The 27,375-nt window shown below is 38.8% G+C and overlaps 1 protein-coding gene across 2 annotated transcripts in view; it reads left to right on the top strand.

The window, feature by feature from the left end:
- The window catches only part of LOC126849569 (protein Shroom-like), a 151,192-nt gene that overhangs the window by 103,967 nt on the left and 19,850 nt on the right, over window positions 1–27,375 (top strand). For both annotated transcript variants that reach the window (XM_050591517.1, XM_050591518.1), the window contains 6 exons: window positions 1,169–1,543; window positions 2,206–2,518; window positions 3,964–4,209; window positions 4,298–4,452; window positions 4,535–5,374; window positions 5,485–7,212. In XM_050591517.1, the coding sequence (XP_050447474.1) occupies window positions 1,169–1,543; window positions 2,206–2,518; window positions 3,964–4,209; window positions 4,298–4,452; window positions 4,535–5,374; window positions 5,485–7,212 (3,657 nt within the window). The remainder of the gene's footprint in view (window positions 1–1,168; window positions 1,544–2,205; window positions 2,519–3,963; window positions 4,210–4,297; window positions 4,453–4,534; window positions 5,375–5,484; window positions 7,213–27,375) is intronic.

The raw sequence follows: 27,375 nt of genomic DNA, 5'->3' as shown, positions 1-27,375 counted from the left end.
CGATCTTATGATTTTGCATTGTCAAATGGCATTAGCAGTTTCTTCTTGTGCGTTTCGCGTAAGAGAATTCCGTATTTTTTGATAATTAATACCGACCACCCGTATTCCTTAATTTAAAAACACGCTATTAGATTTGTTGTTTTGGCAAGATATAGCCGCAGTCATCTCGGGAAGAAATATATATTATATTTATTTTAAAATTTAAATGAAGTAAAGTGTGCTCGTCGTAATTTATGAGTAATCCAGGATGCTTTAAATTAATCGCAGAGCTGATAAAAACCTGCTCGGCGAAAAGTTAAGCGAACATTCACACATGGCGATATCTTCCGCACTGGAGATCGTTTATTTGACTTTTTAGCATTCGTGTTCCTCTGTTAAAAGCTGCCATCATTCACGCGCTCTGGAGACCCCTGACTCGGAAATAGCAGTTCTATTTATCAGTTTCATCAATCACGCTGAGTGCACCTCTATTAACACGACTCATTATTTCTCTGTCGTTTGAAAGTTATGCTGCATATATACGTGTCTCTAAACTCGTCCAAAGGTTAAGTAAGCAGCCTTAAGACGTTTACCTCGGATTTTATCTTGTAACCGACACACCTAGCATCTAGACTTACAAGCTCGCATCTAACACCAGATAATGTAATTCGTTCCGCGAACAAAGTGAGATTATAATGCGGCATTTTTTAGATTGCTAATAAATATCCACAATACAAATCATGTATTACGCGATGTCAAGAAATTCAAGATTACAATCGATTGCTTCTATGAGATTTAGATGCAGAAAGATTTATCTACCATACACTAATAATATATTTGCATTATGTAAATAAACATAAAGGTGATTTGTATATGCTTATAATATTAAAATGTTCTTAAATTTACTATTGCTATACCGGAATAAATTTTGCATTTATAAAAGCAAAATTGATGCACATAGCGCGGCTTGATATAAAGAAGATTAAATCATTCGATTGATAAAGTGTTCATGTCACGTTTAATTTACATACATGCCCAACGCATCTCATAAATATGTTAAAACGCTGCGATCGATTCTGTTATACTTGCGCGTATAATCGTTTCATCTATTTTACCTAACTATCTAATCACTAGATTTTATCTTATAGAAACGTCGAAGCTCAACGATTTTAATTTTCTGCCCACTTAGGTGTATCCCGGATGGCGGGGACGTCGGTTACAAGATGACGGAGCTGCAACCGTCGCCGTCAGGATATCGCGTCCAGGATGAGGCCCCAAGCCCACCTTCCTGTCCCCCGGGATCTTACAAGTCTTACGCGAGCCACGGCCACGGTAGCGAGACTGCCAATTTCAAGACTGCCGCATCGTATTCTCAGGAAGGCTATGGCCTTAAGCAGAGTCCACCTCGACCGGTGGCTCTTAACGAATACTATCGTCGCAGAAACGACGGACGGAGGTCCAGCATGGAGGGGAACGACCATGAGGGGGGCAAGAAGGCTGCCACGGTTGCCGGTTACAACGACGGTCACAAGAAGAATACTTCGGGCTACAAGAACGACAGCGGGTACGTCATCGCGATTACATGCGCGGTATTTTTTCGACGTCTACTTAAATAACGCGAGTTCTATGCCTGGTCTTCTTCTCGTTTGTTTTCTTCAATTATCGCAAATGAAAAAAATCCGTCAATTGTGAAAGGAATTTTTGAAATTCAGATTGCGTACTCTGTAGTATCTAATAAAATTATATATCTGTATATAAACAACTACGTCACATGCTATTGTCGACCGTTACAAATGCATCGATGTATTTAACCGGAAGGATATGTCTCAGTTTTTTCAAAGGAAGGAAATGTCTCAGTTTTTCTAGCGTAAACGGTATAGTCGAGATAATAAGACGGCGAGACGCAACATCGAAGGAATACCTCGATTACCGCACGAATTACGTTGACTGTACCATAAATTATGCAGTCCGCGCACACATCCTGGTAATAAAGTCGTTCAATGACATTGCACGTAAAAGTATCGCGGTCGAGAGTGTCGCATATTACGAGTGATTCATTGGGTGGGGCGCTAATAAACAGACCATTTGACGTCCATGCGTAATTGTTTCCACGTATGGAATGTTGCGTCACGCGCGCTATTTCTGCTTCGGCTCTCTTGCCATTGCAATGCAACGTTTACGTGTCATTCTAATGTAACGTTTCCACATAACTGTTTGTTTCATTAGATACAGCGAGAGCCTTGGATTCGATAGCTTCACGTTGCCCCTTAATGAGAGAGACGAAGCCTCGCCACCGCCGACGCCGCCAGTTAGGGATGCCTCCAGTCTCAAGGGTGTGTGTTACGGCCCGGGACATGAGAAATATCCGTCGTGGCCGAGCGCACCTGAGCGACATCCCGACGAGGATATCCACAGCTCGGGACACAGCGGCTCTCATCGCTCCAAGTCCTGGACCGACCACACCAACTATCCGAAGGAAAAGCCAGCTCAGTACACTAGACCGCACACGAAGAGACCCAACCCCGCTTTCACGCAGCAGGTAACTTATAAAACCCTCTTTGTTTTTCGTAAAACGATCGTTACGTTGCATCGTTTGTACAACTTAAACGTAAACTGCGCATTCACGCATGGTTTAATGTGGTGATTTATTATTAATTGGATACATAAAAGATATCACGCACACATACAATATATTTTGCAATTTTACATTCGTACACATATACAATTTCTATTACCTTTTTGTATATTTTACTATTAAATATTATTATAAGATTGCAATATATAAAGAAAATAAGTTTTGCAAGAATAATTGTGATTAACAGGAACGAGTAGCGTAATAATATGGTAGAATGATTAAATGGTAAATAAGATATTCTTATTATAGACCTTTCTTGGCGATCAAGTTACACTCGCAAAATATTTTTAACTTCTTCTGCCACTCACGCGATTTGCATCAGCTCGATTCCTCTGCAGACTTACTTCCTACCATAAACAAAATCTGCTGTGTCAGGCGGTTCTTGATTGTCTTACCGGTTGCAAAATCGAATCTCGTTTACACGACGCCAAAGTATCTCGGTAGCATAAACAAGTCACGAGGCAATAGAGCTTATCGGAGTACTTTTCTTATGCTTTCGAACGAATTGCATAGTTTTACATCGGCACCGTCCACGTGTTTAACAATTAAAGGAACTGATCCGGGCCGAACGTGCCGTGTTAAGAATCGAGATCATCGCGGGGCAAGACCTTAACGTACGTATTGCGCTGCGCCCTAAAATAGCGTAGGCAATTAATCTGCCAAACCCGCACCCTCCTTTCTCTCGGTGACATAATCGTCGTGCTACCGGCTTTTTCAAAAGTAGGCCGTGGTATTTTGTTGGTCCGACCCGCATCACGCGCCATGAATTCCAGTAACTTACCAGTAACTTGGTGTCAAGAGAGAAAAAGAGAGTGGGCCAAAAGAAAAGAAAAAAACAGACAAGCTAAAATTACTTTTCGTTCTCTTTTTTTTTCATCGATCGTAAAATTTTATTAATCTGGCGCAATTCCTATTTTAGAACACACGCATTTAGCTCTCTTTGTGCCAATGTGTATTTTAAGATCAAGATTTTTTTTTTCTTGTTTTATGCGAGAGTGAATGACGTCGTGAGTCATAGAATACTTTGGCTGCAAGCTAATCTTTATTTATATAGCAGGCAAATATATGGCCTTTTAATGTATGAATAATTTTCATACATTTCATACATTTATATTTTTTTATATATTTTTTTAACACGCGCAAACATTTATATAAAATGTTTTTTTTATCCGATATTGCGTCCTACTTTTTAACTTTACTTTTAACTTAATTTTATTTTTTTAACTTTATTTATGTATTGTGAAAGTAAACAACGAAATGAAAGATACTTTAGCAAATGCTATTTTAAGCTACAACTTTCTAAGTACATTTATGATTTTCTATTACACTGCAAAAATTGAATGTTGCAGTTGAAGACGGTAATGGAGCGTTGCGAGAAGATCCCAGCTGAGACTTACGAGTCACGCAACAGAAGCAATGTCGAGGAAGAAGCAGTGTCGAGATTGTGGCCGCGCGTAGATCGCGAAGGTAAAGCTTTGGGAGATGCGGAATATGTGGTTCCATCACCGCCGGAACGGGAACAGCAGCCTCAGACTTTGAATCATGCTGAGCTGGAAGCTTATGTAAGAAGCTATCAAGATCCTCAGGTGTCCCAGGTAAGAATAAAATCGAATAAATATCTCGAGGAACGTAACAAATGCTTAGAGAGACTGCAAATATTTAATTATTTTCATTCTCCATTAGGTGGATCTTTATCGCGAAACGACTTTAACGCAAGCAGGTCTCGAGGAATATACGAGAGTACAGCATTCTCAACAAGCCAGCTACGCACAATCCGAAGGATATCACAGTTATGTATCCAGCGTGGATTCTACGACAAACACGCCGTTCCTCGACAGGTGAGATTGTCTTTATACACCGTCTCATTAACATCAAACATCACGTGATATCTTTGTAATAAGAGATTGCTCTCCTTATCAGATTGAGAAGAGACAGCGAGGCAGTAGCACAAAGGCCTGCGGCGTCCTGGGAAGACACCTCCCGAGAAGGAAGAGATAGCGTAGTGACTACGTCCAGTGGTAGCGCTTCTAGCAGCGAGACTTTAAAATGGCATGGCTCGATGTCGGACGTTAGCGTGTCGAGCGGTATGCCTCCTCGACAAGGGGCATCGGATCGATGGCATCACGGATCCATGTCGGATGTTAGCAGCGTAAACGGGGGAATTTTAACTCAAAAGCCGAACAATCACGATAGATGGCAGGGTTCTATGAGCGATGTTAGCACGTCCGGAATGGGTACGAAAGGTAGATATAGTCTCGATAAATGGCAAACTTCGATGAATGATCGAAACAAACAGGGCCAAAGTAGACCTAGCTTGCCAGCTATGATTGGTCATTGCACGACAACGTCCGCATCGATCAACGTTATCTGTCAGACATCATCAGTTCGAGAGGGCAAGTGGCAGGAATCTAACATCGACGACGATTCGAATGAAAGGTCTCAAACGAATCAGTGGGACAATTCAAGCAGACTCGAGAGCGACAAATATACTTCGATGCCACAAAGTCCCACGCGCCAACAAGTTGGAAATGCGAGCCCGCAGGGCTCCGAAAATTGGAACGTTATACACGGATCGATGTCCGACGTGAGTCAAACTAATGGAATTCAATGTAGCAAGCAGTTAATCGCTCATAGCGCGAGAGTGCAAACTCCACAGCGGCATCATTCGGAAAGCGTGCTGTACTTGGATCGCGAACGCAATCAACGGAAACTTTATCCTGTCAGCACGACGCAGCCGCAAGAATCCACGCAATCTTCAAGGTATATGTAATAATTAAAAAACGTATTTTTTAGTTATATTATTCTTTTTTATATAATATAATCACAAATTATAATTATAATTATATTTGCAACATTTTTCTGTTTTTCAGAATGACTTTGAGTTCACCGTCACAACCGCAACTTTCCGTAGCTGAGCGTATCAATGAATTGGAAAAACAGCAGCAACAGCAAATGCGTTACACTTACCTAGATCCAGAAAAACGTCACAGAGTATCCGATCCTACTTTAAAAGCGATCCAAAAGAAAGCACTTTGGTCCTTCTACGAGAGACATCAAGCATCTTGGCGATCGGAACCTCAATTAACTCAAGGTCCTGCGCCAGCTCCTCAGAGTCCTCAGAGTCGACAGAGTCCTCAGAGTCCTCCGCCGCAGCCTCCTCCTCGACCGAAACTATCTTCGTCCCGAAGAGCCAGTTCCGCGTCAGATTACGCCAGTGGTACATGGAGGGAAAATGTCAACAGAAGTCAGAATCAAGGAAACGGTGATTTACCGACTCCTAAACATCAGCACAGCAACAGTTGCAGCAGTCTCTCTACAGATTTATTAGGTCCTGTGATAGTCGGACCGGCTATATCGATAGACGACTGGGTGCCCGAGAGACCGCCTAAAAAGGCACACTTGAGGAACGCATATAACGATCGCATGCCTAGTCCCGATTTGCCGCCGCCATCGCCACCGACGATCACGGAGAGCGAGGTCCACGATTGCGACGATCCATTGCCGCCTCCACCGCCTGAGCTCAGCGGCGATTCTTTCACGGAGGGTCAACGTAAATCTAACAACAGCACTCATCACCAGACGGAAGAAACAGCAAAAATCAATCGTGAAAGATCATGCGAGCGACACAAGTCGGAAAGACATTCCATGAAAAGATCGAAACATAATGGCAAGAGAGATCATGATAAGTCCAACGGCAAATCCGCGTCGAATTCGACGAAAACAGGTGTGCAAGAGCAGGAACAACATCAATTCGTTAGATCTTCCATAGGACTAAAACACGTGGATTCGGAAATGGTGCTGGAGAACGGAGTGTCGGCTGGCTTTGCTACGCACAGAATGGTAGCTACAGGACGTTCCAGTTTGAGATATCCTTCTACTCAGAAGCTCATGGTAAACGGAAGGATAGCGCCCACGAGAAGAATATCCGAAGAAAGGCCTTTCTCAGCTAGACCTGCGGCGCAATTGCCTGATCTCATATCGCAAAGATACAGCGATTCTGGAAATCAGAGACCCGCACCACAAGTTCCAGTAGAGCCGAGAATCATTCGGCAAGAATCGATGCGAGTCGATGGAACGCGCGTCGACGCGTCTGGTTTATTGAGAAATGATGCTGATCAGAGATTAGAATCTTCTTCAGGTCAGAGACCGCAACCTCAGGTGCCTAAGAATGCGGATAAAAATGTTACCGCGAATCCATCATCGAGACCGAATTATCTGTCAACGACGGAGAAGAATCCGTCCAAGTACCTGAAGAGCGGAAATCATAGCTTTTCCATTGGCAATTCGGTAAAAACAGGATACGAGGCCAGCTCGAAGCTGTTCCCTTCGGAATCAAATCCGCAGAAATATCACGAACCGCCGAAATACGTTCCTAACCACCAGCGTTCTAGCGACACGACGCAAAGAAATACTCATAATTACTGCGCATTACCGCCGAAATACATTGATATATCTAAGCAGAAATCTCAGCCTCAATGCCCGACGGAAAGATACACCATGGGTTCTTCTAATTCTCCGCCACCGCCTTTAGCACCACGACAGAATACGCCCGGTAGAAAATCCTTGCCGCCTCCACCAAGACCTGCTCCTCATCAAGGGTGAGTTTGATTGCATAATATTTGTTTTACATTTATTCGACATTTCATATTGACCATCTTTATTATTTATCCATTATGATTAAATACTACTATAATATTGCATAACGGTGAACCGTTACATATAATTAATATTAATAACAATTATTAATCATAATCGATAAATAATATGTATATGTCATTATTTTAATTTTTCAAGAATGACGATCATCTAATGATATTATTATCGTTACTTTTTTGCCATCAAAACTTGTTAGTATTTGGAGACACGTATCCGCGCACGATTCTTTTCATCCTACTCATTCTGCGATTATCAATCATTAAAGGTCTTGAGCAGATTAAAGCATTTGTTGCTGAAATGGCATCGGGTCATTTAAGATACGAGGCACATACGGTTTCATAATCGCAACATAATTGATAAATAATTGGTAAATAGCCGTCTCCATTGCCGAGTACACAACATCGTCATTAGCCGATGCGCCTGCAATGTCCCTCGTGCTTATCCCGCGTTCGATCAATTGAGAATTAAAGGTAATCTGTAAATACAATTTATTTTTTGCGTGGACGGTACGACTCGCCAATATATCGTCCGGATGTCCGAAACGATGAGGAACTGATTTCGAAAATCCTTGGAGCGCATCTCTTACGCGTATCAATCTACGACAATCAAGCACAATTTAAAATTGTTCGTACCGCCAACATAATTCCTAACTTGTTGGTTAATCTTGCTTCCTTGACATAGATAGGTTCCATATAATTTTTCGTAATTACCGTTTCTTTCGAACGAGAACAAAAAATATAATTGACGGAACGATACATCGGAGTATGTTATCCGTAAGCTCGATACAAACATGTATATACAGCTGTATGTGTACAGTTAAAGCAAAAAAAAAAAATATTTTTTATCATCCAAATTGTACTTCAACCAGTTTATAAACAGCATTCGCTAAATTGTTCGCGCTCTGTGTGTTATTCAAAGCATATAAATCCTGATATAGAACATTTATAACCGTAAACGCCAATTGTAACGTGAATTATGTCATTAGAAAACTTAATAGCTACATCTACGTGCCTATAAAATAAGGTTGTAAAATGGTCTGTCCTCAATATGGAAATCATCAAAGCAAGAAAGATAACGAGATACTGAACGAAAGTAGACGCTGTTTTTGATAGCGCTCCATCGGTGTCGCAAACTCGTAAATCTCTAAGGATCGCAGCATCAACCACTGATAGTACGACGATTTCGGATTATCCGACGTCGTTAATTATTTTTTCGATCGTTTGTTCAACCGAATCACATATATTATCATAAAATTGTCATTGCAAATCTAACGGTACTAACTACTAAGATTGATTTACGAGCTATTTACATGTGACTTTTCTTGAATAACGCGGCTTTTAAATAACACGCAAACACATTACGAGGAAATCCCTCGAATCTCCCGAAGCATACTAAACGTAAAAAATTTATTGTCGAATTATATATCTGTCGGAGGTTCTTTAAAACTCTTTAGATTTTTTATATAAAAAAAAAAACTAAACTCTTCTTATAAAATTTCGGCGCTTTGTAAAAAGACTAGATTTTTTTTTCTTTATAAAATGGATGGATTTATGAAAAGCCTACAATATACACATCATTTTATGCAGAATGAGTATGCTGATGGCGTCGAGCGATCGGCATCTCGTGAAAGAGAGAATTGTACTACTCTCATATGGAAGGTAAGGTCGCGAACCATATACGCTCTCGCGAGAATGTGTATAATATGTAATGTAGGAGTCATGCTTGTTGGACGCGATCGGTGTATGCGAGGATACGTTATTAAATTCCGACGAGTGCGACGTTCTCGAAAGGCGAGAAGTCGGGCAAGGACGATTTCGCGCGACGTGAGTAATTGTATATGAAAAGCGGAACAAGACGTTCGGCGAGCCAACGGAGAAGCGATGATAATAGCGAAGCGCGGCTCTGTGACCCGGCACCTCTTTATTCATCGATCCATGATTTTTCGGGCCACGGAGCACGCGAGAACTTATCGAGAGGAGAGCGAGAGAATAGTATTTTAAAACGCGAGAAAGATATATGAAGGAACGATGATCCAACAATCGATCGATAATAATTGCAATCAGGCTAAAGAGAATTTTTGCCAGTTAAGTTTTCTAGTTGGGATACAGGATGTAGGCACGATCTGACGGGGCGATAACTCTTTTCACCTTTCTTTTGTTTCCTTCTCGCTCTGATTGGATGGCTACCTGGTCTCATGCAACGCACGAGCGATCGACCAACTACCCGATACGCACTTTGGCGAAGATGTTTTGAACTCACGATACGGTTCGACGAACGTACATTTGACTTGCGTCCGACCTTCGACAGGAAGGAGAGATTACCCGGCAAAAGAGTATCAGAACCGTTGCAGACGTTTCTCTCTCTTTCTTTTTTTCTCGCTGCGCTAGATATTCAAGAGCGCGACGGTTTAACCTTTCGAATAAACCAACCTATGAGGCAGAAATGTCAGAAAAAAGGTTACCGTGTGCCACCACGGGCGTGTGGGCCTGTTCTTTGGTGCTTGATCATGTTCTCAACAACGCCAACGATTATAAGGTGCGGCGTCATAAAATAATGCCCCGCGATAATTAATAACAAACTTTGGCAGTAATTTCATATTTATTCCGACATCTAAGCAATGTATCTTTTGAAATATTTTTATTAATTGCGCAAATTTTTTATACTTTGTTACGTAATGAACGACGCTCGATGATGAGGATGACGTTGATGCATATCGTTTACATCAGTTATTCTTGTCTTATCCGTCGACACCCACTTCCATACTTCTACATCTCCGAATGATACCGCGAGTGAAATTGTCACTGGCCAAGAAAATATCACGTATCTTGTTAGCTTGACTTTCGAGTGACTTTCTTTAGCTTTAATTAAATATGTCTTTTATCTGATTTAAGATAAACTAAAAATTTGATTTCAAGAATTAAAATCGTCTTGTGAAAAAAATCCAAGATTGATGAGACATCGTATGAGATATATTTTATCGATTGCTTTTATCTGCAATCGAGATATTTCCCTAGGTGGGGCCGCAAAAGTATATGTTTATTTAAAGCATCATTTCTTGAATATGGAGAAGAATAAGAGAACAAAATAGTAAAAACTTCATACGTTTATCAGCATAATTGCTAAGCATTAAAATATTTCACTCTATTAGTTACAAACATAAAAGTGATAAAACTTGATTTTTGTGGAATGTCTGTTGCACAGTCTTGTCATAGAATAGTTGAAATTTATTATTATTAAATAATAGTAAAATTAGAACGGATTTTAAGGAAAAAGAGAGAAATTAGCATTATCAATGTTTGTCATGTTACGATTTAAAATCAAAAACTTAATTTTTATTAAACAATAAAATAATAAAATAATAAGAAATGGTAACGTCACTTGTTTTTTATTAAAGGTAAGAGAAGCACAAGTGCATTAAAAACGAAACATTTTACGATTTATTTATATTTCTCTTTGTACACGGAGAGACTTGTTTGGTAGCTAGCTTAAAAGAATTAGGTCAATCATATGCAATCATGGCTAATTCTAAGCACGTTTAGCAGAAATAGTGGTAATACCACTAGTATCTATAATTATTAATAAGATAATTAAAATTCGAAGTGAAAGCTTTTCATGAAATCTCCAAATATTTGAATGACATATGATTTATAAGTCTACGCACAAGTAATTTCGTATTAAAAAATGTACTGAGAATAAAATAATCACATACAAACACATTATTATATATCATACTATATTATGTAGTTTTCAGACAATTTTTTAATTGCAAATAATAAATATTAAATATTTCCATTAAAATAATGAAACATTTATAGGCAACATTTATTTTCGTGTATCTCAAAATGGAATCCATAACTTTTAATCAAAACAAATATTTTTTTTACATATATTTCAGAAATGAATAACTATGTATAAATGCAGATAAACATAAATTGTGCTTACTTGAATATATACATATTAATGTAGAATTTCTAATTACTTTATATTTTCATTACTTTATTTACTCAATAATCTTGTTCAATCTATAAATTTTAAATTAAAAAAAGTTTTACTAATTTTAATTAAAACCGAATCATTACGTTGAAATATAATATTGCAATGTTATTTCGTTACATTAAATCAATTCGCGAGTAACATACAAAAAAAGGTAATATATATATATATATATATATATATATATATATATATATATATATATCTTATATTCAAACTCCACCGTCTTTTTATTTGTTCAGACAAATATTATTACGTTTGACTTTGGCGAGCATGTCGTTCTGTTTGCGACTTATTACTCTCTATCGAGGAAACAGCCGCACCAAGGAAGTACAAGTGCAACGACAACGTGACAGCAAACGACAAACGAAACGGTCAGGAAAACAATAGCCAGCCACTCGAGACCGGACAACACCGGACACGAAGTCACGGGACCGTCTCGAGGAACGGTATCTTCCCGACGACAATCTGCCATACAAAATGATTAACACAAATTGTTTGGTAGTTTGCGAGCAATTTTTGCAGTAAGACTTGTTTCATCTAGTACGCATGGCTACAAAACTGTTTTTTTAATTAATTGCCGTAAAAAAAGCTTTAATTAAACACACATAAAATCTTAATTAAATCTTATTTAAAGTTAATTATTCTTAATTACGGTGTAAATTTGATGTAATAAAAATGTGACAGCTTATACGAATGAGTTGTTGAGCTTATACGAACGTGTATGAGTTCCACAATGATACGAACATTTTCAAACAACTCTTACTATACTGACAGACAATATTTTAGACAACTTGTAGAATGTATTTATTATAAAATTTATTATAAAATCTAAAAAATAAAAATGACTGAAATTTTGTACAAATTAATTATAAGATAAAGTTACTAAAAAATGAAAACAATGAAGCTCAATTTGTATAAATGTTTCGATATTATTAATCAATCGATATATTAGAACGTTAAAGCGATAGTTTTATTAAAAACTATTGAATTTTGATCATATGTTTTTTTACGTCTACAATAATTAGATTGTATTATTGCAATCTAGAAAATAATGCAATATTATGTCTGCTTGCAATTAAATAAACAACACGCGTAATTCTTGTTGCGTGACTTTTCCACATCAAGAATATTTTATCAACAATATTTCGTTTTAAATTGAAACTCTCTCCGATCAATTAAGAGCGCTCGACAACCCGGTAGGTCGGCCAGTTCGCTGTCATGAATGCTAACAGATGGCCTGGTCGCCGTCTTCTGGCAATATGCACATTCCAGCTTCTTTTCTGCTTTAATCGGATTAGAGAATTTATCTCGAATTAACATCGAGATTGCGCAATGATATGTTTCAGTAAAAATCGGAAATAATAATATTGTTTTTTATCTTTTCTCCACATGGATAATTCAAGATTAATACATAAGGAGACACACCAAGAACTAAACGTTATTTTATTTCAAAAATAAAACGGATTTAATAAATTAATGCCAGAAAATAATAACAATATTAATAATTGAACTGTGTAATGGAATGCATAAAAAACAAACAATTAAAAATAATTTTACGATAAAAATATTGTAAAATAAATAAGAAACGTAATTTAATTCCGATTTTTATAACAAGGGAATCAAAATAACAACAATTTTTTTTCTATCTTATTCCCATTTTTATGTCTAGAAAATCTCTAACATAAATCGAATTAACGTATCATGTTTGATCATGACTTCACGAATGGAATTTCTATCGCAGAACGGACACACGCGTAATGTCGGCTGTCAGCCACATGTGAGACAAATCTGCAGTGACTTTATTATTACGGCGGGTGGTCTCTGAACATAACATCAGCAACGGGCGCAGTGACAGAGCGGAAGATGCGTATACGCTCGCTCGTGCGTGCTTCTGCCCGTCGACACGACCGCGCGCGATGTTATGATGTGCGCATAATATAGGCTCCTACGCTCGTAAAGCCTCCGTGCCACAGCCGTATTCGCGGTTCCTACCGCAAACCGAACGGCCAAACGATCCGTAAAAACAACCGATCTGATGATGAACGACTGTACATGAACAACCAGGCCGCGCCGTATACTTCCTGTACTTCCTTAGCAGAGCCGAGTCGAGCGACCACACGCGATCAAGAGGAAAACGTCGATCGTCCGTTGACGATGCGATCGCCGTCGGGGTCGCTGACATTTGCCGATGTTACCGCGACTACTCCCGCACCTGTAGGAAGACGCCGATGTGGACATAGCAAACCGCAGATAGCAGCCTCGCAGCTGATCCTTTTCTCATTAGGCGCGCATGAATAAGACAGCAGTGCATGCATGTACAGTGACCGACACCAGTGAAGCTATAAATAGGTGACATGTGCGCTTAGAGCTTCGGGGCGCGATATTTGTTTAGAGTAGAAGATACAGCGGATATCTCGAGATAAAAATTGTCATAAGAACCACGATGATTTATGAGAGAGACAAGGAGGATAATCGCTCGATGACCAAGTTCTTATCTGAATGCTATCGATCCCGCTTAATACGTCTGATAAGAGAGCAAGATATTCTAACGCGAATTTGTTTTACGACCAAAGGAGAGCGTAACTGTGAACGATAATAAAATATAACAATCAACAGTCACGCCGTACATGTGTGAGTAAATCCAAAAGACTATAGCATATTTCATGCCTAATAAAGCTTCGAACTAAAGCCGTAAAGCAAACCGTAGATCTCTCGATCTCATCGATATCGTCAAACAATCGTACACGAAAAGTTAATATCGTCAGAATTACGAGTCGCCTACTGAAAGCTAGCGAAACGTCGAATTTATCGAATGATATTGACCAATAAAAGGAACGCTATTAAAAACAAACGAGTTCGTTTAGGTGCTCCGTTATTTTACGATCGTTTATTCACGCGTGCTACGGTGCGCAAAAATGCAGACTTTTAATGCATGTGTATACATCCGATATATATATATATCGATACGCAATCACTCGCGAAACGATCCAGGGTCAACTGGAATAACTGACGCAAATCGCGCAAATCGCATGTATATATCGGAAGCATCATCTATCACCGGAATAGCGAATGACATCAGCGATGCGAGAATCGTATGTAAACGTATAGGTAATACGTACGTGGTGTATGTTTCGCGGAAGATTTGATCACTACGTTTATGACTATAGCTATTGTAACTCGAAGACTTGACCTAAAAAAATACTGTAATCGTTATATTTTAACGATCCGAATATAGGCATGTCAAAATTATCTCTATATTTATGTAGAGATATAATTAACGCAAGATACAATTTCTCACATAAAAGTGGATATAAAAAAGGGATACTTTCTCTCTGCCGTATTTTTTTATTTTAAGAGCATATATGTATATTCTTTTATATAACAACATTTTCTGTGATTTCTATTTCTGGTACAGAGTTTCTTTTATGTGTCAAGTCTTTCTAGCCTGTCGAAGAGTAAAAGTTTTCTCTCAGACAAATGTTTAAAATACATTGATTTCTTTAAAGCGATATTTCGCAAGATTACGCGGACTTGTCGAGTTTATTTTTACAACACCACGCAATCTAAACTATTTTGCGTGAATTACGAGCGGTTATTTTTACGGCTCTATAATAAAGCAAGTTGCAGTACGCCTAGCGAAACGAAGGATAGTGTAAATCTCGCTAAAACAGGTTTTTAAAATAAAATTTTAAATCATGGTATCTTGACGACAAATGTGATAAGGATATAAGTAGTAGTATGTAATATCAGAAGCGTAATGAGTAATATCAATACTATTAAAAAATATTATATATTATATATTAATTTAAATATTTATAATATAATACAAATTTTTGTTTGACTTCAAGTGTCAGATATATGCTATGATATTGATGTTATTTACTTTAGAATTGTACTGATAAAAATTAGAGCGGTTTGTATAACGAGTGACAAATGTTTATTTCATAGTATAGAAAATTTTTACTTGCTTAATTTAAATATTACTTGAGCATATCTCGCAAATCCTCTAGTCTCATGAAGATAGGCGTTAAAAAATTATCCTTTTCCCGCAGAGTGAGGCGTGAGTACTTATTAGTGGTCGATTCGAAACACGAACTTTCCCCGCAACGCACGCCGCAGGGTCTTTGACTATTACGATAAGAAAATATCTATGAAGAGCCTACCATTGTCCTCGTTTTCGCAATCTGTTATACACTTCGCTCGCAGGAACGAGAGCGAAGTGTAAATGCACTTTCTATGGCGATGCGTTGTCTCAGTTTTCATGTCGCGGAAGTGCATTGATAATCGCTGAGCTTGCGCTCGGCACTGCGTTGATAAAATGCAAAGCGACTGGTTGTTTTAGTGGTGTTTTAAGAACATAAATCCCGATCTTTAAAAGTTGCTTAAATATTGTACTATGGCTTTTATCGTTGATAATTAATGAATTGAACGGTCATCGAATTTTCGTTGCAAAATTTAGACTCCTTTAATGTTATTTTTTTATTACACATTTTTCGGCATAACTTGTTACATCGCGATAACAATATCAATACATCAAAAGAAAAGAGATGTAGAACCAATGTTCTTGGTTTTTGATGGTACTGCCGAAAATTTTTTGTGCACGATAATTGAATATATAGATATTCGATAGAATAATCTTGACCATATATGCGTTATTTTTGTTACTTTCAGTTATCGTAAAGAAAGCTACAGATCATTAATCTATGTCATATTATCACGTTTCTTTGCATTTCTAAGACGGACTCGTCGGTCAAGATTTTGGAAAGTTGCCTATCTAGACTTATTTTTGTTAGATTATTTTCTTTTTCCCTGTTTTCTTTCTCGAAATTCCAGTCTGCAAAGTAAGCAAATAGACGCGATGTCACGATAGTAAATAAATCTTGTGATTATTGGCGTCGATATTTTTTCCAAATAATTTCTGTGTGTGAAGTTACTTATTAAAATATATTTCAATTTGCAGTACATGAAAAATGCATACAAATAACTGCGCTTGATTACTGATCGACAATATTATTCGTCACGTGATGCGTATATTTATCTGCGAAATGGATTGTAAAATTCGAAGGCATCTCAGTTTTATGTTTTATAGTCTTGACATTATATTGAAGAGTAAGCGTCACGGTAAATCGTGAATACCATTTGTCATTCGCGAGTTCGGCGCAAATTAGCCTCACGTACTAACGATCGTGCACGATCCCTAGATCGGCGATGTTTTCCGAGACAGTCACGTTTCACCCGATTAATCAAGATCTTACGTCGACTTCGACAATGGCAGCTCTCTCTCTCTCTCTCTCTCTCTCTCTCTCTCTTTCTCCTTCTCGGATATCTTAATCTTTTAATAATAATCGAGAATCTCTCCGAGACTGGCAGCTGGTCGCCAGACGCGATCAAAAATGAACAGATGACCAGATATAGATTTTGCGTGCGAAGTGAGAGTGCAAGGAGAATATGGATAGAGAGGACCTCAGAATACCGTAGTAGAGAACGCACATGGTATAGTGTACGCGATGCCGATGTACGTCAAACTCACTTACCTACGACAATCGCCGGCGGCTGTGCCGGTTTTCTGTCTCAGGACGAGCTGAGTCCGGTCGATCCCCGGCGAGAGCCGAGAGCCTGTTATTACACGGGAATGCGAAAAAGGAGGTCCGGAGTTTTTTGCGGATCGAGGAAACTGTTAAAAATGTCGAGTCGCTTCCCTGCCGCGATCCCCGGCAGAGACTGCCCTTCGCTTCTAATAAATGTGCGGTTGACATTGCGAGGGAGAGAAGAGATGAGATAGCTTATACGTGCGTAGCCTTCTACATGCATTAATTCAAGATACGCTCGGGGAGAGAGACATAGATTATTCGCGAAGTGCAACGTCGATGGGAACGGAATTAACGACGCGATCTTTTCAAGGAAACACGCTTTCCCGCAAGATATCCTGTCGAGATTGTTGCGCCCCGTTGTCTCCTGGATTAATTTACGGCTCATATTGACGACTCGACGCGTTTCTCCTCTTGACCGGTTGCATTCTTTTTTGATCGCGCGGTCGATGATTACAAGGTTGAAACAGATCGGTGCAAGTGACGTTTACCAGCGTCCCCGCGAACTGCGCGGTCATAAAGTCTTGCTTCGTAACTTTGGCAGTTGTAACATATAAATTACAGCATTCGCGACCATGATTTGCCCGCCACAGTCGTAACTTATATGCTGTCTTCCTAAGAAAGCGTGTTACAATTGCAGATGTTGCAGGTTGCGGAACCGTAACAGCGATACCACAGGATATTAGAATATATGTAATATAATTTAAAGAATTATCTCTATCTCGCGAATTAATTCTTTTCTTCGCAACTTGCGAAGAACGAAAGAAAACGGCGATGAGATTATTAACATGCGTCGCGATGAATGCAATATCGCAACGTTTGCAATTTATCCTCAGTCTCGCATTATCGCTGAAATGGCACGTACGATTAAAGGCCAGTCTCTCGTCGCCACGTCTTTATGCTCGACAGAGACGATAAAACGAATTATTCTCGAATCATCGCCGATTCGAATCATTGACTCGCGTGTCTTCGAGATCTATTAGCGGTACCTTATAGATATCAGATTAAACCGGTTTCCATGAGAGATGCATCTCACTGTCAGTTGCACGGAGGCATTGTAATAGTGCTGGATAAAACTGTCAGCGGTATTAAAATAATTCAAGGGTGCAAGCGAGAATATTCGCCGCTGTTACATGCATACGATCCACGCCGCTTCAGATCATCGTGGATGATAATGCGACACGTTGACCCGTCATCGCGATCATTCCAATCAAACGAATCGCTCTAGATATGCTTCATGCTGCTTATTCGCACCAGCGCGAGAGATCCTCGAGAGACTTCTCGATGTGAATACATATTTTTTTTGTTTCTGTCTTATAAAATATAATCATTTCTCAATTTTTCCGCTTTGCCGCATGCGCAAGTCCTGCATCTCCTTGTTGTGCATTCGTCCTTAGAGGGTTCGTCCTTAGAAGCAGTGGGCTTTCTTTCTCTCTTACTCTTGTTCCTTCTCCCACTCTTGCGATTCTCCCCCACCTAGATCTTTCCACCAACGCTTCTCGAGCTACGCTCCGACTCATTCCGTTGACAGCGCTCGCGGAACACATATCGTATCGTCCGCGACGTCTTGCAGCGTTTATTGACAGCTGTCAGAGTACGTGCGCGGTCGAAAATAAGTGGAAAAAGTGCATCGCGTCTTAGCACGCCCGATAGTCGTTTTCATTCGTCGCTTTTCTCATTCAGTGGTAATTGAGGAAATTACTTACATTCGAGTGAAGAATGACAACGGATGTGTGACTGGTTTCGGCATCGATCGCCCAGTGTCAGACAGTGCGAATGCGAGGGGGGTGCCAGGACGCCGGGACCAGCGTACAATGACCTGAGTTCTACGGCGGCGGATCGCGGCGTGCTCGTTGGACAAATGTTGAATTTGAGTATTTACAATCTAGCGAGCAGTCTCAACACGATGGTGTTCGGGAGCAATAAGTTTAGAATACGAAGGTACGACAGCGGATTTTTTAATTTTAAATGACACAATGTTATTGCGCGGACGAGATTTTTGTAAAGCGCGCTAATCCAAAATAGCAGAATACCAAATAATATTCGACTGTATACGTTATTCGTGTGGGGAATTTATATACGATTGGATTTAATATATGTTTATAAATATACTATGCATATATATAAACATAGTATTTGTGAAAACAATATAAATATTTATTAAGATAATAATATTATTAAGAGATTCCAAAACAAATTTACAAACATATATTCTCGACAGAGTTTATATTTTCTTATAATGTCTTTCGCGTTTACGTATATTTTATTTTATTATACTTATAATTTAACGAATGATAAATTATATGAGAGAAACGAAGATTTATAAATTAAACTTTTAAAATAATTTATTTTCTTGCAAGTTATATATTTATTTGTAGAAAAATATATTCTTAGAAAAAAAAAATTTTTCCTATACAAATACAGATAAATTAATTTAAATTATATGATAACAATAATTATTTACAATATTATTTTTTTACATTAATTGATATGCTGGCCAACGGATCAACTCTGAATTTTACGCACTCCAGTGGCTATGACGTCACGGCTAATCAATAATACCGACTTCCCCCTCGACAACTGATCGTTCCGCCACAGCAACCTAAAATTTCACACTCCATTTGCGATGTCTCACGATTCGTCTTTATACGCGCGTGCGCATGATTGGTCGTGCTTCGTCTCTTCTTTGTTCTATAGAACAATTTAATAAACATTACAGTTGGATTTATAAAACGCGACATAGCAAAATTTCTTCAAAATTTTATAATTCAAGATTTTGAATTCAAAATTTTGAATTGGACGAATGAACGGAGACGCGTTTATAAAAAGGGTATTTCAGTTTATTGAAGATTAAACCGCAATTAAAAATTAATCATACAAATTTGAAAATCTGTTTAATGATTAGGACTATCGTTACTGTACAATAATATCCACTGAAAATCTTATTAAAGTCTTTGACTTTCAATGCTTGAGATATAATGAAAGCAATTGAGTCTTGGAGACATAGCGATTATCATGAATGTATGTATCGAATGATACCTGCGTTTGATTGATCGGACAAATATTTATTGCGTAAAAAGAGTTTGGTCAGCAAATTCGTTTCTGCAACGATCGAGCGAGACTTACAAAAAGATTCCGTAAATAAAGAATAATTTTTACGTTATTTTCTGTCGAGAAAAAAAAATACAGACTTACAGTAAAATTGATAGGTAAGATAAGAATGATATATAGTATCTTGAAATGATGCAATTGTTTTAGCGTTTTTACGTCATTATTATCAATAACATTGATATTATGTTTATTTTTATTTGTCATTATTTTATTTAACATTAAAATTAATTTAAAAACATTTTAATCTGATTTGCATATAATACATCAACTTTTAGATTTGATTTTTCTTTTTTGCTTATTTTAATTAATATCACAGTAACATATATATTACGGAATTTATACATATAGGTCGGTTACTTGTATAGATGTCGGCCTGGCTGATCCAAGAAGTAACCGAGCCTAGCCTGGGAACTATTCGCTCGATACGGCTGCAAGAAACAGAAAGAACAGCTAAGCGAAGCGATCGAGTCTTTCTCTCCGTCTGGTGTCTCCCTCCAGACAGCTTCGAGTGTTCTCCACTCCAGTCCTTCTCCTTTTTCTCTCGCGAATGCGAGTTTGGATTCTCTTCCGAGGTTGCAAGGGCGCCACGAGCCTGCTTATCGAATCACGATTCGAATTCATTGTCAAGTCGAATCGACGGCCGCGCCGCGAGCACATCTTGAAATGTACGTCGGTGTTTTGCTCGCATTTATAACGTCAGCAGTCCGAGACATCTTTAGTGGCGCGCCAGGTCGTTGTTAACTTTTGGAACGGCCGGACGCGTTTAACTGGTTAATTTAAGGCTCGCATGCGTTACGTGACGGTATTATAAATATAGCATGCACATTTCCGTTTCTGTACATCGCCGCCGGGGCGGCGCCTGCATATTTACGTCTTGCAAGGGATTAAACAAATCGCACATCGGATTCTTTTTAATCCGCTCGCATATCGGAGTACGCGCGGTAACCCAATTAAAAGAAATTTATACGGCTTTTTGCTTTCGTCTTATCACGTGCGCGCGACAATGATGTATGTGAAGGCGAGACCGACTGTACCTGACCAACTTTATGCCACTTAAATTGCAACACAAGTTGAGATCCAGATTCCATCAGTGGTCACCGTTTCTCTTTTCGTGAGAAAATGCATAAGCGACATTTCCAGATTCAGCATTTCCGCGTGTCGTCCGGTCCGTGCACCCGCGTTTACGAACAATATTAATGACGATTATCTCGTTGCTTAAACGAATATGCATGTAGCTATCATAGACATTCAATTAGAAGCTCATAGTCTCTAATTGCGCTAATCTTGCAACGGGTTAATAGGTTGCCGTTTATTGATGTAGTTTCACTTAATCGGATGGCGAGCGGTCGCTGCGATCGTACTAATTAATAACAATTAGGAAGAGACCGCAGTCCCCCTTCAGACATCGCCGCTCAGGTGTATCCCGCGATGCTTTCCGGTTATCGTTACGACACTCCGCTAATGGCATCAGATACGATCGCAAATTGATCTGGAAGTTTATGGCACTTTCGCAGCTAACACCATCAAGTTCTCAGCTGTGAAATATATTCGCGCCGCTTAAATACTTTTAGATTGGTCCCGGGGTAAAAGATAATGAGCCGGTACGATAACGTACGTGGAAAATGAGCGACGGCTCATTACGGCTTTAACACATAGTATTTCCAACGTATGTGCTTGTTCTTTCGATATTGTTGTTCAATCGTTAACGATCGAAACCTTGGATGCAGTTTTCTCTGTCAAGGCTAAGTTTCCATGTGTGCACCTTTGACCAGAAAGTTTTCACTAGTGAAACGATCGATTTTCTTGCGAAGAGAAAATGCTCCGAGTAAAATAACGCAATATTATTATATTTGTTCTACTTATATATATTTGTACATTACGTTTACATTATTCTGAATAAAAGTTCTATTTAAACTGTTTAAGTAGAAATTAATTTGCACGCAAATATAATCCAAAATTATTTGATTATTTCGTTTATTTTCTCATTGTTTAAAATTTTATACAGATACTGCTTCAAATTTATTTATGGAATTTTGTGATTTGATCAGATTTATTACGTGCTGTTTAATTCAATGCTTAAAAAGATTATAATATGACACATATTATATGTGCATACCATTACAAATCTTGCTGAAATACTTGGTTAAAATATTACTTTATTTCACATAATATATATAGAGAGAACATATTATTAATGTACCTTGTCGCAAGTCTAACGCCTACTTTAATATTCGATGAATATCTAGACTCGATTATTCTTAAGATAACGTCTCTGTACATTTTAAAAGTCACTTATCTCCACATAAGATGCAGTCAATAAATATTTCAGTGCATTCTTTTATCGATCGCTATTACATCTCGACATTATATAATCAGGCGGTTTGCCAATTTTGATCGCACTTTCAAACACATGTGAGCAATACTCATCTATATTGAATTAGTCCATAAAATTGGATTTACATTTCAATCTTTTCGATATGCAATCTGATTTAGATTAAAGCGGTCAATCGTACGAGCAAAAAGCAACATCGTTTTATCGACGTTAAGCTGATTACAAAACTAACTGGTCGCGTTATTCGTCATGCCGGTTTCCCGCGAGACGTTCAGATGTGCGAGACAAAATAGATAATGGACTCGATCTCGTTTCAAGAGATTACTCGTTCCGCCTCTGAACGCGTAGGCGTTCGCTCGTCACAAAGGTGAAACGCGACGCGGCGCGAGGTTTCGCCGGATAGGTAACACTTCCGCAAGTTCATCGCGGAAATAAAATGCGCGAAATAAAATCGCGACGGGTGGATTCGCGCTTGATGTTGCCCTCAACGTCGATTATCGCGATGGCAAAACGCGATGCGACTCGCGAAACGCGAGCGATGGAGACGTCTCGCGATTTACGGCCTCGGGGGGAACCCCGTTCTCTCAACTAGACTACGATTACCGCTTGATTTATGGCGCGAGCAAACATTCGCGGGGTGAACGATCCGACAGGAGAAGGTAATCGATTCGGCGCGAGAGATCGATCGTGCCGGAAAAGCCCGGCCTTCGCGTCAAAGCCTTCTCTCGTCCCTTCTCTCGGCAAGGGGGCTGCATCGTCGACGAGCGGCGTGCACGTCGTGAGGGCCCGTGATTGATTATAATGGTATTAATTATGAAATTCATTAGTCGTTTGGCGTGAGCGCCGGCCCTCGTGTGCCTTTATAACGGCACACGCGTGCGTCTTTACGGACGCGGATTCCCGTTATTTCAAGATTTTGGGACGAGAGTATTTGTTTAATATTAATTAATAGCGACTTATTAATCTTGCTACTTATACGCATGAGCGACCGACTTTAAAAAAAAAAAAAATTGCTCCCGGATTTGGGTTTGGGGGCCACCTATTAACGCAGGCGTATTTTTATTTTTAACAGTCGATTGCACGCAAAGCAATCCTTTCCATCGCATGTCTCTCAGCGGCCACAACGTATTTGCTATTGAATAATTTTATTTTTTAATAGTAAACAATTAACATATACTCAGCAAACATTCTCTTTTTTTTGTATAATGTGGAAATATATGAACGTTACATTAAATAGCAGGAAGTTGTGCATAGAATTTACTTGTATATCGCTAAAAATGCGTTCAATAAAATAAATTTTTTTCTGGCGTTAAAAAATTAAAATAGTGTTTCAAAGAGTGACTTTATAAAAATATCTTGTTATAAGCAACTCGATACTAAAGAATTAATAACATTTGTTGATCCATTATTAAAAGAGGCGCCAAGTAATCATAATTCTCTTATCACAAGTCAAAGGTGCTTGCCATGAAATCCTATCGCGTGTGGTAGAATTTATTACGTGTAGGCGAAAGAACAAGATCCTCTTTGTTTGGAAACGTTCCTCCATCATCTTCCGAGAATTTGGTCTCTCTTATGTGTGCTGAACCGATGCCAATTGCCGGTTTTCTCTACACCTCTCCCCTGCGTATCTCCTCGTCATTACCGTGGAATGTTATAAGAGGGAAGGAGAGAGAGGAATCATTTACCACGCTGTAATTGCTGTGGCGAAATTGAGTTCTTAGACGAGACAGAATTAGTCGAAGAGAATCGAGTCAGCGCGCAAAGACGGTTTCACGACGGTAACAGTTACATTATACGTCTGCCGATCCCTCTCTCCTTTTCCTTTGCCTCTCTCGTGAATGATATGATCCTCTTTATCGGTCATAAAGACTCTATCTACCATCATAATCAATTAGTACTTCCGTTTCGTATCTGAATTCGAAGAATTGTACGATCAAGCGTACTCTTGACTGCAGCGTCAGCATTTTCTGTCGATAAATCATTTTGCAATCAATTCAATTATAAAAAATACTTGGCATCTGCTCGGCAATTGATCTTCGTTTCATATATTAAAGTCAGACACGCATTCGGTACACAACTCGTGAGTTGCATCACTATCACTTCTGCTATTGCGTTGACTTGTTTTTTACCTTCTTGGTATTGAATGAAGCTATCGTGTCTTTTATATTCTCTGGTCGGATCTGTTACTCGCTTGGCGAACAATCAATATCGACACGCACGATCGACATCTAACATCACTCCGCGAACGACCTCTTTCATACGCATGCCGTGGTCTTTTAAGGCACAATAAGCAAAACAGTTTCTTTTAATGCGGCTGCGTGCACTTTCGCATTTTAACCGCTAATTACGACCGATTCTTTAAAGAACCCATGTTGCTCCGTGCTTTGGCTTATTCGCTCCATCGTCTCGATTAGCTACCTTACAAATCGTCTTTTCCGTTATCCTTTGTCTTCCGACACCAAAAGAAATGACTGTTTAGTTCCCATCATTTAGCGTTTTTACATTTCGCATCGTTTCTTTTCCATCCGTGGCGATTGCCTCGCGGTTCCTCTTCTCTTTTCCACTCCTTCCACTCTCTTCCTTCATTCATGCTCCATTCATTTAATCGTTATCTCCACTTACCTGAACGCATCATTATTAATATATCTTTTATTCATTAAATTCCGGCATCTCGTGAATTTTCTTCTTCTCTTATACGATCTCAAATTCTTAGCAGAATTTATCAATTATTGTGTCGTTATTTAATACATATTTGCTTTAACTTTGAGCTCATATTATTGCATTAAATAGAACCTTTCTAAAGTATGTACGAAGGTAATTGTAATAAACATTTATAAACATAATATAAAATTCTTTGCTTTCCTCCAAATGATCATCGTTTGTTGAATCGTCGAAAGAATTTTGTTCCAAGGAAACGATTAATAAACGAGTCGACTACGAGTTAGTTCATCAGTTATGTCTTCCAAGCAGCTGGATGCCTGCGATGTAATCAGCGCGAATTCCCACGATTTGTAAAATCATTTACAATCAGTCTCCATCATCCAGTTCAACATTAATTTCTGAAACGAGTGAACGGCATAATATTCCGTGCATGAAAGACTCGTTGCGGTTTTCGTGCTTATCACTTTGAAGTGACGTCGCAATTTCACGATGTGACATTAAGGGAGCCTAACAATCTTTTTACCTTCAATTTTCCAAGCCTCGTTAATAGATCATTATCGAGCCCTATAAGTTACGCTTCTCTATAATTAAAATAAACACGAAACAGGTCTACCATGGCTGATAATAAAAGAATTATTTTTAATATTAATATAGCATTAAAGAGACGTACCCACAATAAAAAAGAGAATAATTAGCGTAATTAATTAAAAGATAATATATCTCCGAAAGTCCATTATACGCTCACGTAAGCTCATGATTATGTACTATAATGCAACCATTTTCTCTTCCGACGTTGCTAGATATAGTATTTTTAAATTAGTAATATGTAAATTGCATGGCGTGTCGATTTTTATCGCTATTTTTATGGCAGGCTTGTTCTAAGACGTGTATCGCAATTGTGTTCGGAATGGCATTACCGAATGCTTTTCATTTGCTGCAGCGTAATTGGTAGACGATCTTGTTGTCAAGCAACGCTTGGACATCTGCTGCCGCATATGCAACCGTGTGCATTTTACTTCCCGATTAGTATTTTACTTCCTACAAGATTTCTATTTTACTTCAAATAAGTATTCGTTTCGAACATACATGCTACACATGTAGTGCAAACATATCTATGATGCACCAAGTGCATGCGCCAGTCATGCGAATGGAATTAGAAACAGAAGTCGTGAGATACAGAACACAAATTGCAAGAGAACTAAAACTGGAACGTGCTGCTCTAAGCGCGAGAATGTCTGGTATGCGAGGTCACTAAGTTGACGGCTATCTTCGTTTAGATGCCGATTTCTCTGCAATGAAAGAAACTGCAGTTCTTGACCTGCGCTCTTTTTTCTCTTAAAAGAATTTTGTATCTTGAATACGATTCTTTCTCTTTCATACTTCTTTTGAATCCAGTAGCTGCAAAGGTAACGTTTAAATCTTTTGAAAAGAAGATAATATATCATATTAAGCATTAACCATCATTTACAATTTTATAAATATATATCATATAAAAAATATAAATATTATATATATATAAAATATGTTTAACAAGAAAAGTTGTTTTTTAGATAAATAAAAGTTTTATTTATTATATTTATTTCAATAAAAATTCTTTGTCGAGACTTTTAAACTGAGAAATAACATCAGAAAAGAAAAACAATATTCTAAAATAATTTACAGTTTTTAAAAATTTGATAAAATCCTTATTTTTCATAACGATGCTTAAATTAAAATTTTAATTGCAAGTTTCGTGTAGATTTTTTGTACAGGAGCGCACGATCGGAAAAACAGAGAATGTGAATAAAGAAACAAGATGCACCAGCCTTTCTCAGAAAGACATCAGGTAGAATCAGACGCGCAACCGTAGCCGAGACGAAGTCTCGAGTGACTTTGTTTCTCCGACAAATTCTTCGTCGTTTCGCCGAGTACATACATCGCAAACGCGTGTTTCGCGGCTTTATGCGTGTCCGGCAATTAGTTACTTGCCTGCGCTTATTATCACATTCTTCGGCCCGTTGGTTCACGCGTCCTTACCCTTTGGCGCCATAGCCGCGTTTCTTCCCCCCCGCGTGCCCATTTCTATCTCTCTCTCTGCCGGACCTCATCGCGAGACCTTGTCGCCGTTCACCGAAGCGTGGAAAATGAGAATACTTCTTGCGCAGGAACCCTCTTGGCGGTTCGTGCCCTGCCGTGACAGATATACTTTCTACGCATTCTCTACGCTCCGTTCTTCTAGGCAATATTGGATTTCCTCTGCCGAGAGCTTCGTCTTTCCGGCGTGAAGCGCGAAGTGCCAGACTGAAAATCTCTCGTTGCCGCGAGATCATTGCCTGAGTCATCGCCGCGAAGAATCGACCAGGTGTGCTAACCCAATTGCTCGGGCGCGAAAAAAATAGAAAGTATCGTCGAAAACATCGCGCTCAAAATTCCCGTCA

This window comes from Cataglyphis hispanica, chromosome 5 (assembly GCF_021464435.1).
Source record: "Cataglyphis hispanica isolate Lineage 1 chromosome 5, ULB_Chis1_1.0, whole genome shotgun sequence".
In the NCBI taxonomy this organism is placed as follows: Eukaryota; Metazoa; Arthropoda; class Insecta; order Hymenoptera; family Formicidae; genus Cataglyphis; species Cataglyphis hispanica.
This window is presented reverse-complemented; position numbering and strand designations above follow the sequence as displayed.